This window comes from Gasterosteus aculeatus, chromosome 2 (assembly GCF_964276395.1).
Source record: "Gasterosteus aculeatus chromosome 2, fGasAcu3.hap1.1, whole genome shotgun sequence".
Lineage (NCBI taxonomy): Eukaryota > Metazoa > Chordata > Actinopteri > Perciformes > Gasterosteidae > Gasterosteus > Gasterosteus aculeatus.
Genome location: NC_135689.1, coordinates 327,165 through 342,045, shown reverse-complemented (window position 1 = coordinate 342,045; position 14,881 = coordinate 327,165). Strand labels below are relative to the sequence as shown.

The 14,881-nt window shown below is 47.7% G+C and overlaps 1 protein-coding gene across 5 annotated transcripts in view; it reads right to left on the bottom strand.

The window, feature by feature from the left end:
• Positions 1-14,881, bottom strand: part of plxnb3 (plexin B3) — a 39,271-nt gene that overhangs the window by 15,177 nt on the left and 9,213 nt on the right. For 2 of the 5 annotated variants that reach the window (XM_078080905.1, XM_078080916.1), the window contains exons 3-6: positions 5,212-5,637; positions 3,793-4,522; positions 2,896-3,075; positions 1,356-1,484 (exon numbers count right to left, since the gene is read on the bottom strand). In XM_078080905.1, the coding sequence (XP_077937031.1) occupies positions 1,356-1,484; positions 2,896-3,075; positions 3,793-4,522; positions 5,212-5,621 (1,449 nt within the window). In that variant the 5' untranslated portion in view covers positions 5,622-5,637. Of the gene's footprint in view, positions 1-1,355; positions 1,485-2,895; positions 3,076-3,792; positions 4,523-5,211; positions 5,638-9,247; positions 9,420-13,893; positions 14,093-14,881 lie in introns of those variants that run through there. The other 3 variants (XM_078080914.1, XM_078080909.1, XM_078080921.1) reach the window with 3 other exon arrangements.

The following is a 14,881-nucleotide window of genomic DNA, read 5'->3' as shown; positions in this document are numbered from 1 at the left end:
ATCTTTGTGTTCAAAACTCTTGAACGTGTGATCTTTAACCAGCTCTCCTCCTATCTCCACCATAACAACCTCCTTGACCCCCACCAGTCAGGCTTCAAGGCCGTTCCACAGAGACTGCTCTCCTCGCTGTCTCAGAGCAGCTCCACACTGCTAGAGCTCCTCTCTCTCCTCTGTCCTCGTCCTTCTGGACCTCTCTGCTGCATTTGACACAGTCAACCAGCAGATCCTTGTCTCCTCCCTTCAGGAACTTGGTGTCTCAGGCTCTGCTCTCTCCCTTCTCTCGTCCTACCTCGACGGCCGCACCTACCGAGTAACCTGGAGAGGATCTGTGTCGGAACCTTGTCCTCTTACTACTGGAGTTCCTCAGGGTTCCGTCCTGGGTCTCCTCCTCTTCTCGCTCTACACCAACTCTCTCTGCGCTGTCATTCGCTCGCTTGGCTTCTCCTACCACAGCTATGCTGATGACACCCAACTAATTCTCTCCTTCCCTCACTCGGATCTCTACCTGTCTGACTGACGTCTCTCAGTGGATCCGCCCACCATCTGAAAATCAACCCCGACAAGACGGAACTACTTCTCTTTCCGGGAAAAGATTCTCCTTCACAGAACTTGACTGTTAACTTTGAGACTCCGTGTTAACGCCCACTTTGACTGCAGGAACCTCGGCGTGACGTCGACAGCCGACTCTTCCTGACTCCAACATCACTGACAACACCATCCTGTAGATACTCGCTCTACAACATGAGGAGAACACGTCCTCTTCTCACTCAGAAGGTACTGATTCAGGCTCTTGTCGTCTCCCTCCTGGACTACTGTAACTCTGTCCTGCAGGTCTCCTGCTACCACCATTCAGCCTCTGCAGCTCATCCAGAATGCAGCAGCTCCACTGGTCTTTAACCTTCCTAAGTTCTCCCTCACTCCTCCACTCCTCCGCTCTCTTCACTGGTACCGGTGGCTCATCCAGTTCTAAACATGGTGCTCACGTACCATGCTGTGAATGGATCCAGCTTACATCCAGGACCTGGTCCAACCCGACACCCCGACCCGCACTCTCCGCTCTGCATGTGATAAACTGCTTGTTCCTCCTCACTGAGAGCAAAACACTCGACTAGATCTCCACTCTTTGCTGTCCCGCTCCTAAATGGTGGAAGGAGGTCTCTGAAGACATCAGGACCACAGAGAGCCTTCACATCTTCAGACTAAAGACACACCTCTTCAGACCACCAAGTTGTAGATTGGCCATGAAATTTCACTTTCTTGTTTCTTGTTCCTTATGGTTGAATGATAAACGCATCAGCTAAATGAAATGTAATGAATCCATGGACAGAGAGACAGACAGATGGACGGTGTCTCACCTTTCTATTCGTTAAAACATAAACGTGTTTCTGGATGTTGTCCAATAAGAGGTCAGCCCTGACGACCCCCCCCTTGTCCACCATCACACTACCGTAGAGACGTCCTGACCAATCAGAGCGCACCAACACCTGCAACACACACAGTGGGGTTATCATCAGACACCAGGAGGAGGAGAATGTGGTGCCACCAGGTGGAGCTGGTGTTCAGTCACATGATCACTGATCAGCTGATGGACGACTTCATGTGTGTGTCTGTGTATGTTACATATATATGTGTGTGATACCATTGTGTGTCTGTGTATGTTACATATATATGTGTGTGATACCATTGTGTGTCTGTGTATGTTACATATATATGTGTGTGATACCATTGTGTGTCTGTGTATGTTACATATATATGTGTGTGATACCATTGTGTGTCTGTGTATGTTACATATATATGTGTGTGATACCATTGTGTGTCTGTGTATGTTACATATATATGTGTGTGATACCATTGTGTGTCTGTGTATGTTGCATCCATGTGTGTGTGTTAGCGAGGTCTAATCCTGCCTCTGAGCCTTGTGAGTTAAACAGCAAAGCTTTGATTCTCCCTGTTAATATTTAATCACACACACTTACTAGCACACACACACACAGACACACACACACACACAATGTTTCAGAGGCATCTGCTGGATTCTTGCCCATCGTGCACATTGGGGACCGATAACTGATCCACAACAAGGGTCTGAGCACCCTCCCTCGTGACACCCTCCTCCACCTACCTCCACCCTGCCCCGAGCTAAACGTCTGTTAGTCACACACACACACACACACACACACACACACACACAGTCTATGTACGTATTGTTTTGGTGACAAAGACCCGCCGGCTACAAGCTGCCACTCAGTATGTGTGTGTGTGTGTCTCTGTGTAGGTGTGTGTGTGTGTGTGTGTGTGTCTCTGTGTAGGTGTGTGTGTGTCTCTGTGTAGGTGTGTGTGTGTGTGTCTCTGTGTGTGTGTGTGTGTGTGTGTGTCTCTGTGTAGGTGTGTGTGTGTGTGTGTGTCTCTGTGTAGGTGTGTGTGTGTGCGCGTGTGTGTGTGTCTCTGTGTAGGTGTGTGTGTGTGTGTGTGTGTCTCTGTGTAGGTGTGTGTGTGTGTGTGTCTCTGTGTAGGTGTGTGTGTGTCTCTGTGTGTGTGCGCGTGTGTGTGTGTCTCTGTGTAGGTGTGTGTGTGTGTGTGTGTGTGTGTGTGTCTCTGTGTGTGTGTGTGTGTGTGTGTCTCTGTGTAGGTGTGTGTGTGTGTCTCTGTGTAGGTGTGTGTGTGTGTGTGTGTGTGTCTCTGTGTAGGTGTGTGTGTGTGTGTGTGTGTCTCTGTGTAGGTGTGTGTGTGTGTGTGTCTCTGTGTAGGTGTGTGTGTGTGTGTGTGTGTGTGTGTGATACAGAGGCGCGCGCTGCATAGATGAACACGCCTCCACCAGCGGACAGAGAGCATGCATTGGGTAATGTGTCAGTGCCCAGCATGCCGCTGGTTAGCTTAGCTTAGCATAAAGAAGACCTTGTGCAGTCGCCCCTCTACGTCTCCCAGGAAGGCGATGGTATGTCCAGCCTCTGTTGCCGTGGTGACGGCAGTCAGCTGGGTGGTGGAGGTGACAGTGGGCGTGGCCCGGAGAGGCACGGTGCTGGCGATGGGGTTGGGGGTGTGCTCCCCCCCACAGGGGTACTCGTACAGAGAGTCCTGGTACGTGAACGGAGAGAGAACGTTTCAATAATGTTTTTTAAAAACATAAATTCAGGGACATCCGTGAATATTATTGTTATTATTTTATTGTATTAATTATTATTAACTAACCCTGTGACGCATTACATCACGTTTATCCAGAGAGACTCACATTGCATGTTTTTTTTTACATTTTGTCCAGGGGGCAATTAGTGTGTCTTGCTCAGGGACACTTCGAGCAGCCGGGGTTTGAACCGCTAACCTTTCAGTTCCCGACGCACCCTCTCTACTCGCACCACCATCGCCCTACACGCTGACCAGTTACTGTCTCAAAATGAACAGTTAAAAGAACAGTCGTCATAAATGTGTCAGATGTTTGCATTGTGATCAATCATAGATGAGAAGACATTTGATCGTTTCCAATTACATGTTACATGTGCTGCAGCCACATGTGTGTGTTACTGCATGTGTGTGTGTATTAGTGTGTGTGAGATTAGAGACAGCTGTGCGACGGTAAATCCAGCTGCTGAAGACAACCGCTCTAATCCACACACACACACACACACACACACACACACACACACACACACACACACACACAGTATTAAGGTCAGTGAGATATGGCCAACCAGCTGTACATGCTTACAGAGATGGATGGACGTGATGTGATGATTGATGATGTCATACTAAAGGAGGTTCTGATGTCATTGCATCCTGAGCATGTTGTGTTTGTACCTTGGGTAATTTCAGACACTTTGATGACACGGCGTATTCGATGTAAGCCTCTTCCTGTCCGCTACTTCCTCTTCCTCCCTCTGTGTAGCACACTTCCTGTGCTCGCCGCAGCATGGCGTCGAGCTCCGCCATCCCATAAACACACAGCGCAGAGCGCCCGGTTGCTACGGGTGTGGAAGCTTGTCCGGCTGCCATCACGATGAAGAGGGTGGCGTTTCCTGAATGCTTCCCCAGCCACGCCCCCTGAGCCAGGTTGTACTCTCCGCACAGCAGCGGGACCTCCACGTAGGAGTAGAAGCTTCGGTCAGAGGCGCAGAGCCGGGAGGCGTAGGTCCGGTACTCTTTCTTGTGCCACATGTCCCGCCGAGAGAACAGGAAGTAGACGTGGTTGCCGTGGGCGACGGCCTTGACAAAGTGGTTGTTGTACTCAGAGTAGCTTCCCACCACCAGTTTGCCCAGTTCCTCCTCCTGAGAGAAGGCCCGGCGAGGCGGGAGCACCGGGAACAAACGCCGCGTCGTGATTGGAGGGATGTCGCCGGGACCTTTACTAGTGTAGCCTCGACCAACCAGCATCAGGCGCAGGACGCCACCAGCCCCACCTCCCGCCTGTTTGTTTTCCGTGGTTATCACTACGGCAACGGTGGAGACGCGAGGGTCATTGGCGGCAACGTACTGAGTGTCGACTGGGTTGGTGGTCCGATAGATGAGCTGAGAGATGTTGGACAGACTCCTAGAGAGCAGAGAAGAGGTCAGAGGTCATCTCAGATCATCCTCATTGATGATTTGTGAATTCTTACAGGGCACACAGGTACGAACATCTGGACAGAGTTACAGGGCACGCAGGTACGAACATCTGGACAGAGTTACAGGGCACGCAGGTACGAACATCTGGACAGAGTTACAGGGCACACAGGTACGAACATCTGGACAGAGTTACAGGGCACGCAGGTACGAACATCTGGACAGAGTTACAGGGCACGCAGGTACGAACATCTGGACAGAGTTACAGGGCACGCAGGTACGAACATCTGGACAGAGTTACAGGGCACGCAGGTACGAACATCTGGACAGAGTTACAGGGCACGCAGGTACGAACATCTGGACAGAGTTACAGGGCACACAGGTACGAACATCTGGACAGAGTTACAGGGCACGCAGGTACGAACATCTGGACAGAGTTACAGGGCACGCAGGTACGAACATCTGGACAGAGTTACAGGGCACGCAGGTACGAACATCTGGACAGAGTTACAGGGCACGCAGGTACGAACATCTGGACAGAGTTACAGGGCACGCAGGTACGAACATCTGGACAGAGTTACAGGGCACGCAGGTACGAACATCTGGACAGAGTTACAGGGCACGCAGGTACGAACATCTGGACAGAGTTACAGGGTACGAACAGAGTAAGTGAGTTACCTTTTATCACAGATTCCTTGAAAGAGCGAACCACAGACGATCAAGCAGCCTGGACCCTCCTCCTGCCCCGCCTCCACCAGCAGCAGTTTGTTGTGGTTGTGAGTGGGCTGCGCTGAGGGACAGTCCTGTGGGACGATCGGGGGTAGGCAGTCTGGGGAGTCTAAGTAAGGGCCGGTCCTTACGTGTGACATCATCTCCAGGTCAGAGGTCAGCTGATACAGGTGGTCGACCCCGCCCACATAGAGATGCCCCACCTCCGGGTCCAGCACCAGGTGAGAGAGAGAGGCGCCATGCTCCTCCATCCACCACACCAAGGGGTCAGAGGTCACGGGGAAATCAACAGAGTGGGATGGAGGGGGGAGGAGGAGCAGAAGAAGGAGGAATGATGTGGGAATAGAGGAGGCCAACATGGCAGCTCCTCTTTACCTGTAACAGGTGAGAGAGAAACATACAACAATAAATACATACATATATATATGTACAATCCGAAGGACAAGAGACAAACAATGAGAGGAGTACGAGGAACCAGTTGTGTTGTCAGGAGGAACTGATGTGTTCAACCTGGTGTACATCATCAGGTAACACAGGTGACCACACGTCTGAGCAGGTGAAACAGATCTGGTCTCTACACTCGCTCTGCTCTATTTTAAGTTATTTAAATATTTTGCTGCTCCACTCTTTTCCTCTGATGGTCGAACTGTGATTGCCTGTAGCACCGTCACCATGGCAACACACCCGTATCTACGGCAACGGAGTGAAAGGGGTCCATGTCATATCTCATAACAAAAATCCCATAATCCCATTTTTATAAATCATATCTCATTTATGTCATACATCTTAGATCTCATGTTGTTACTCATATATCTTATAATTCACATCTCATATCCAATACATCTCAAATATGTCATTTATTGAGATGTATGAGATGTATGAGATATAGTATTAAAGATAATATCTATTTGACTTTGTAGAAAAGAGGTTACTCTGTAAACCCGGGTTAGACGCTCTACGTGGTCAGCAAAGCCTCCAGCAATAACCATGGATATATTCTTTATTGAATACATCTCTTATATGATATTCCTTTATTGAATATATCCATTGATTTATCAGGTTGTTGATGATGTCGTTTGTTGGGTAACACTCGCTATTCATCCCTCTCTCTCCTGCTCCCTCCACCATCCCTCCCTCCTGCTGTGTGCTGCTTCAGAACTCTCTGTCTAACTTGCCCCAGTGCATGCTGGGAAGCAGCCAGAGGGGCCCCAGGACACACACACACACACACACACAGAGTCAGTGTGTCTGTATGGTAATAACTTCCTCCTTCAGCCTGATGGAGAGCGAGCGGTTCATCTGTAATTCAAATTCAGGAAGACAGCTGTAGGTTGTTATGAAGTAAAACGAGTTTAAAGTTGTAAGAAAGAGACAAGGACAGAAGGACGATGTGTGCGTGTCTGTGGGGTGAGAGGGGGGAGAGGGGGGGGAGGGGGGAGAGCCGGAGGGGATGAAGTGCTAAATTCAAGATTGAGTAAAAAGAAGAGAGAAAAGAATGTTTGATACTGAATTCTGTCTGCATGTCTCTCTCTCTCTGAATGTCCTTCTGTCTCTCTCCTTCTGTGTCCGTGTCCTTCCTGACAGCAGGGGGTGAATCCTGAATCGTAGGTAACTCAACAGTAACCCAGGTTCTTAAACTCTCATGAGAGTACGAGACTCGGCCCGGTTAAATAGAACCGTGCTTCAGTATCTTTGCTTTGGTTCGGCCCTACACAGGCTCCACGTTGACCAGCTAGATGTGTCTCTGCCACCCAGTAGACCTCCTGCACAAGGCTGATCTGGGCCACCAGGACCACAAGAACACCAAGATCTGGACCATGAGCAGCCAGCGAGTGTTGCTACATCGCCATCACTTGGTTGATTGAAAAGTAGCTTGTATGGGACCTCCTAGAGGACTCCTGTAATGTCCTCTTCACCCCTGGGATCATGAAGAGACACTGTGTCCAGGATGCGTTGGCAAAGAGACCAGATGAGAGCCCCAGAAGAAGAAAAACGTTGCATCTCGAAGCTGCGTGATCTGGAGGGTTTGTGATGAACATTCAACATTTTTACTTCGTTAAATGAAGCAGTTTGTGCCCCCCCATTCCTCCCTCCATCCCTCCCCCCATTCCTCCCCCCATTCCTCCCCCCATTTCCTCTCTCTATGTAAATGAACAAGCTGCTTTCAACACGTCGAGGTGATGATTATAGGCTGCCTCACCTACAGACTCACAGACACACGCACACACTTCCACCCCCATATTATCTCTGTGGTTTGCTGCTGACTCTTCAAAGACACCAACACACACACACTTACAGCTGTGGAAGTGTGTGTGTGTGTGTGTGTGCATCTTCTCTTTGTTCCATTCTTCCTCCTCATTCTCGGGGACCCTCCCTTACTGTGTCCTACTTCCTCTCAAAGCTTTTAAAAGAAGTGACCGTACACAGCAAATGTGGGCGTGGTCAACGCTCATCATCCACGTTTCTGATCAAGTGAAACCTTAATCAATAAAACAACCTTTATGAGGTATTTTTATTTATTTGTCCTTTATTTAACCAGGTAAAATCAATTGAGAACCACTTCTCATTCACAATGATGACCGGGCCAAGTAGCAGTAGCACAGTGCACACGAGTAACGCAGACACAATACAGTGTGACAAACACAAATTGCTAAAAAACACAGTTAAGTTAATAAACACTATGAACAAAACAGGCAGATGACTGGAACACAGTACGGATTTTGGAATGATGCCTGAATGAAGTCACTGGATCTTAAATGGTGATTGCTGTCGGAAATGTGCAGACGATTTGAGAGGTCATTCCCAAAATGATTAGTAGACCACGAGCAGCCAGTCGCCTGGCGTGAAGGGAGGGCCAATCCACCAATCTGTAACGATCACAGTGGTGGGTGGTGAAAGGTGCACTTGTGGCAAATCGGATTGTTGAGTGGTGGAGTGTGTCCATATATAAATGATATATCGCCATAGTCAAATAGACGAAGGATTCGTCATTTTCACAAGGGTGAATTTGGCAGAGTGTGTGAAGGAGGCCTTGTTTCGACAAGGCATACATTTGGTCTTTTTGGAATTGAGGACCAGGTGGAGGTTGTGGAAAGACTGTTGGATGGAGGTGAGACTTGTTGAATGGACACAGCAGAGTGAAGTGGGGGACCAGCTGAATATATGATGGTGTCATCAGCATACAGATGAATACAGGAATTTCCAGTGGCTTTGGCTACATCATTAATATTAATCTAGAACAAAACCAGTTGCAACGTCCACTGGACAAGCCGATGTGAGTCTTTGCAGGAGAATGTTATGGTTGACTGAGTCAAAAGCCTTGGCTAGGTCTATAAAGGCAGCTACACAGGTCTGTCTGTTGTCCATGGCAGTGATGACGTCATCAAGGACCTTCAGTCAGCTGGTGGTATCATTAGACAATATGAGGTAAACATGAGATTAAGAGACAATATCAGGGAACATGAGATGATGGGAGTACTATCTATCCACTGTATGTATCCAGTGTAAATGGCAGTTCTGCTCCCACACGTGCACTTTTCATCAACGGACATCAGTGTACTAAGCACATTACTATATGTTAGAGGTACTGGTGACTACATGTAGTATGATCTATTAGAAGTACAGACAGAGTACTATCTCTTAGTACTGTGTTTAGAACGAAGTACTCCTAACTATTACAAGTATGCAGTAATACAAGGGGTACTAAATATTCGAATTGCCAAATAGAGTACTATCTGTTAGTACTGCTTACATTACTTCTGTTAGAAGTACCTCCATGTGAGTCAGCTGTTAGTCTCTGTTTTGTCTTTGGTTGATTTTCCTTCTTTGTCTTAGTTTTTTCTGCTCACACTCTCACACACACACACACACACACACACACACACACACACACACACACACATCCGCACTGGAAGACACACTCCCCTGGTGAGTTTATGAATGTTTGCGCGCTCTGAGAGACGTAGGGAGGGAAAAGGGAAGTGACCTTCATCTGTGTGATTCTGGATCAGGAGTCTCTGCGTGATTCTGGATCAGGAGTCTCTGCGTGATTCTGGATCAGGAGTCTCTGCGTGATTCTGGGTCAATGACGATCCGGTCTGAAAGGAGCTGATTCTCAGTTTCTATTCCTGCCTCTGTGCCTCTAATCTGGATTAAACCTGTTTGTTCCAACACGTAAACACAGAAGTGTTTGACAGGCAGATCAGAATAAGAAGAATTATAGAATCTCAGTTTAATCCGGGACAGAAGAGGAGGATCATGAGAGAATAACAGCAGATCCCAGATCAGATTAAGAGGCAGGCTCAGATCTCACTGCTGGAGGGGAACATCAACAGAGGCTTTGAAGTATCAAAGGACACAGAGAGAAGGTCCCATCTACTCATGGAGAACCAGGTCCATCAGAACCATTTTTAGAACACATTTTAGTCAAACTATTTCACAAGTCAAGTTCCGGTTACTTGTATTCGTACCTGTAGATAAACCTGATCAGAGAGCGAGGCAAACAACACAGACACAAGTACACAAGGCTACAAATCCATCAATAAATACAATAAATAAGTACACTAGCGTTTCTGTAGCATCGGGCACTGTTGCTATGATTTGTTCACCTGAGAGGTGGCTGCTGGAACAAAGCTTGTGGCGCGTTGTTCTGCACCGTGGGACCACGGACCTCCGTCTAGAAGGAGGCAGCTGAAGCTGTGAAAAGTGTCGTCCTTTAAATTGGAGCCAGTTATCCGTTGTTCAGGGACTCCAAGTTAAGCTGTGACTCACCTCAGCCTCCTCGACCGTGTCACAGTTTGCTACAGAGTTTCTATGTGGAAATATGACTGACGACTACACAGTTTGCTTCAAAGTTCAGTTTTGTGTTGATCATTGTCCCAAGATATTTGTACGATTGTACACATTCTACTGTCTGACCGTTAATGCACAAAGGTTCATCAAATCAATGATCTTTGGTTTTAGATACGTTTAATTGAAGATGACGGGCTGTGTCCGTTTCAAGTAGGAGGTTTAACAAACTCTGAGTCAAACCCTAAACTCCTGAGTTGATTTACCCTGAGAGGGGAAACTCTGAGTTTGGGGTTTCAAAACAGCTGTTTTTTTCAATCGACTTGGAGTAGGTTGACTCAGAGTTGACACTACACTGTTTGTCAGAATGCACTACACACAGGCTGGAAATACACACACATGCTCATAAATCACAAGAACAATCTTGCTGGTAAAAACTGGTCCTGATCACCGGTCCTGATCACTGGTCCTGATCACTGGTCCTAATCACTGGTCCTGATCACAGGTCCTGATCACCGGTCCTGATCACCGGTCCTAATCACAGGTCCTGATCCCTGGTCCTAACCACTGGTCCTGATCACTGGTCCTGATCACTGGTCCTAATCACTGGTCCTAACCACTGGTCCTAATCACTGGTCATGATCCCTGGTCTGTCACAGTGTGGTTCACTTCCTGTTGTATTTTGTAGTTTTCTGCCACTCGTGTCCCCGGGTAACTTCACTTCCTGCCTTGTCCCGTCATCCCCTGTGATTGTCTAATAGTTTCCACCTGTGTCCAATCACCTGCACCTCCCTTGTGTATTTAAGCCGTGTGTCTCCTGCGTCCCTTGTCGCATCATTGTCTTTCGCCACGCATGTCCGTGTCCCTTGTTGTGGGTGTCTGTAGTTGCATGCCTGTGTGTTTTTGCCCCTTGGCCTTTTGGATTTTTTGACCTTTGACTATTAAAGCCCTTTTGTTACTGCAAGTCTGCATTTTGAGTCCTGCCTCCCACCCGCATCCCGGACATGGTCCTGATCACTGGTCCTAACCACTGGTCCTGATCACTGGTCCTGATCACTGGTCCTAATCACTGCTCCTAATCACAGGTCCTCCTAACAGCAAATTGTTCTGAAAGCCAACTGGCTTAAATATGGGGTTGAATAGTGTTAAAAGCCGTCTCTCAGTCTGCACTCAGCCGCATCACAGCACCAGTACACAACGCTTTGCTGCAGCGCACTACACATTTCCACCACTGATGCCCAAATAACACACCGGCTTCAGTGTCACTGAATTTTAGTTTTTGCTGTTTTGACTTTGGCTGATCCGTGATAGAAAGAGAGGAGGAGGCTGCTGAGGTACGCGTTTAAATGCTCGCAATGCGCGGCTTAGTGGGCGGAGAAAGGCGCTGATCACCTGATGAGCTGCAGGTTTGTAAATACGACGTAAACTGAAGTATCAGCGAGCGCTGAGACGAGGTTTGCGCGGCGCTGATAACGCTACGTTTGTAAATGTACGTACACGAGGACCCCAGAGGTCGTCCAAAGTGACACGACCGCTGTCCTTTGGGTTCCCGAGGCCTGCTTCAGTTTTCATGCTAAACCGGGCTGAGCAAAGGTTGTTTGAAACCATCTTCTTCTCTGGATCAGTTTTATATTTCAGTTTTGCTTTTGCAAACAATGCAGATCAGAGGCTACTCCTTGTTTAAAAGAGTTTATTATTCTGTCAGCTGGATTTAACAGATTTGGTCACCCATGGTTTGTTTACAAGGAATGACCATGTCCCTACCAAAGATAGCATATGAACATGTTACGTCAACCAGTTCATCCAAATCATCACCACAGGACTAAGCGCAGGTTAAGCATGTCCTAGTCAGGGCATCCATGATGTTCCTGCAGGCAGAGCACAGATTCTTCTGTCCAGTCAAGGTTCTACTGTCAATGTTCTACTGTAGTCTAGTAGTAATCTGTCCACTAATGTATCATTTCTACTGTACATTATTAGCATTTTACTGACAACATTAAATATTAAAAAATCTCGCCAACAAACACACACACCCACACCCTCACAAATACACTCACAAGGTAAGGGAATTAGCATCAGTATCATTACCACTCATCACCTCTCCCACACACATCTGTCTGAGTATGTGTGTGAGAGTGTGTGTGTGTGTACAAATATATTACCTCCTCTTCAATTAGCAGAATGTGTACATGATTTTGATAAGCAGGAGATCACATGACAGGATATAATCTCACACAAGTCACTGCAATAACACCGCCTACTGTTATAACACAACTCACTGGTCCTAATCACTAGTCCTGATCACTGGTCCTCCTCACTGGTCCTAATCACTGGTCCTCCTCACTGGTCCTAATCACTGGTCCTAATCACTAGTCCCGATCACTGGTCCTGATCACTAGTCCCGATCACTGGTCCTAATCACTGGTCCTCCTCACTGGTCCTAATCACTGGTTCTCCTCACTGGTCCTCCTCACTGGTCCTAATCACTAGTCCTGATCACTGGTCCTGATCACTGGTCCCGATCACTAGTCCCGATCACTGGTCCTAATCACTGGTCCTCCTCACTGGTCATAATCACTAGTCCTGATCACTAGTCCTGATCACTGGTCCTCCTCACTGGTCCTAATAACTGGTCCTAACCACTGGTCCTAATCACTAGCCCTGATCACTGGTCCTCCTCACTGGTCATAATCACTAGTCCTGATCACTAGTCCTGATCACTGGTCCTCCTCACTGGTCCTCCTCACTGGTCCTAATCACTGGTCCTGATCACTGGTCCTAACCACTGGTCCTGATCACTGGCCCCCCTCCCTGGTCCTGATCACTGGTCCTAATCACTGGTCCTAACCACTGGTCCTAACCACTGGTTCTGATCACTGGTCCTGATCACCGGTCCTAATCACTGGTCCTGATCACCGGTCCTGATCACTGCTCCCAATCACCGGTCCTGATCACTGGTCCTAACCACTAGTCCTGATCACTGGTCCTAATCACTAGTCCTAACCACTAGTCCTGATCACTGATCTTCCTCCCTGGTCTTGATCACTGGTCCTAATCACTGGTCCTAACCACTGGTCCTAACCACTGGTTCTGATCGCTGGTCCTGATCACTGGTCCTCCTCACTGGTCCTAATCACTAGCCCTGATCACTGGTCCTCCTCACTGGTCATAATCACTAGTCCTGATCACTAGTCCTGATCACTGGTCCTCCTCACTGGTCCTAATAACTGGTCCTGATCACTGGTCCTAATCACTGGTCCTAATAACTGGTCCTGATCACTGGTCCTAACCACTGGTCCTAATCACTAGTCCTGATCACTGGTCCGCACAAACTGCCTTCTATGGATCAACTTCTAAATATTATATAACAAATTCTAAGTATAAGTCTGTTGAAGGGTTTTAGTACCACATACATACCCTAAATGATATATATATATTATTTTTTTCCATCTCATTAAGACAATTACTATGTCTTTATTTACTGTTAAATACAGAATAAATACATCACATCAGCAAATGGTAACGGCAAAAGGTGAAACTGCTCTTGGTTTTCATTTCACTGCCTATTGTTGTAAATGTTTTGGATGAAAAGAAAACTATGAAAGTAGGAATTGAAATCAGAAAAATGTCTTTTCTGACATGGATGACATCACTGATAATATCAGAGTAACCTTTGTGACTTATTGTTGGGACTAGAACAACACAATGAACACGTGAGAGGAACTTCTTCACAACCTGATTACTACTCCTCTGATTATATCACAGCCCAATTAACAAGAGTCATCTGTCAATCAAATTCTGATCACGAGAGCGAGTGGGCGAGAAAGAGAGAGAGGCACTTACTTTATTCAGGAAACAATCCGTCTTTCTTTCATTCCCAAAAATGAACGGAAAGAACTAAAAGAACGCGTTTACCGGGCGAGAGAGAGAGAGAGAGAGAGCGAGCGGCAGCCGGCTGGATGTAATCCCATTATTGTGAACGACACATTGTTCTGTCAGAAAGAGGTCGAGAGACACCGAGCCTCAGAGAGAGAGAGAGAGGGGGCGGGAGCTATTCGATCCCAATGGGAATCGAGGGGGCGGGGCTTAGCTTCACACAGAGATGTGGTTGGGTCCAGAGGCATTAATATTTAATCACTGGATCGAGGCGTGAAGTTAGAGTCAGACGGGTAGTAAATGTGTATTTTATGGTTTCATCTACAGGAGACCACACCCCTCTGTTCATGCCGCTGTTATAGAAACCAGCTGAAACAAGTAAACGTGCACACTGAACATAACAATGTGAGTACGATCAACCAGATGAGTTCATACACCAGAACACTCGTAACTGGTTCTGGTTCTCTTCCTCAACAAGATACCAAAACAATCCCGGACGGCAACGATCACATGTTCTTGTACGTAAACAAGCATGGACATCAACTACCGGGGACCCGTTTCTCGTATGGTTCAACTAAGTCGATCAAATGTCTTATTAGCCAGCTTAAATGATCCCAATGATTAAAGTCAGGCTAACTCGGTTACTCAAAGGCTGATCCACTCTCAAACAATCATTAGTTCAAACCAGACTTCAGTCATCAGGATAATACTGTCTGAGAGACGGTCTGTGGGACGGTCTGTGAGACGGTCTGTGGGACGGTCTGCGAGACGGTCTGAGAGACGGTCTGTGGGACGGTCTGCGAGACGGTCTGCGGGACGGTCTGCGAGACGGTCTGAGGGACGGTCTGTGGGACGGTCTGTGGGACGGTCTGAGAGACGGTCTGTTGGACGGTCTGAGAGACGGTCTGAGGGACGGTCTGAGGGACGGTCTGTGGGACGGTCTGTGAGACGGTCT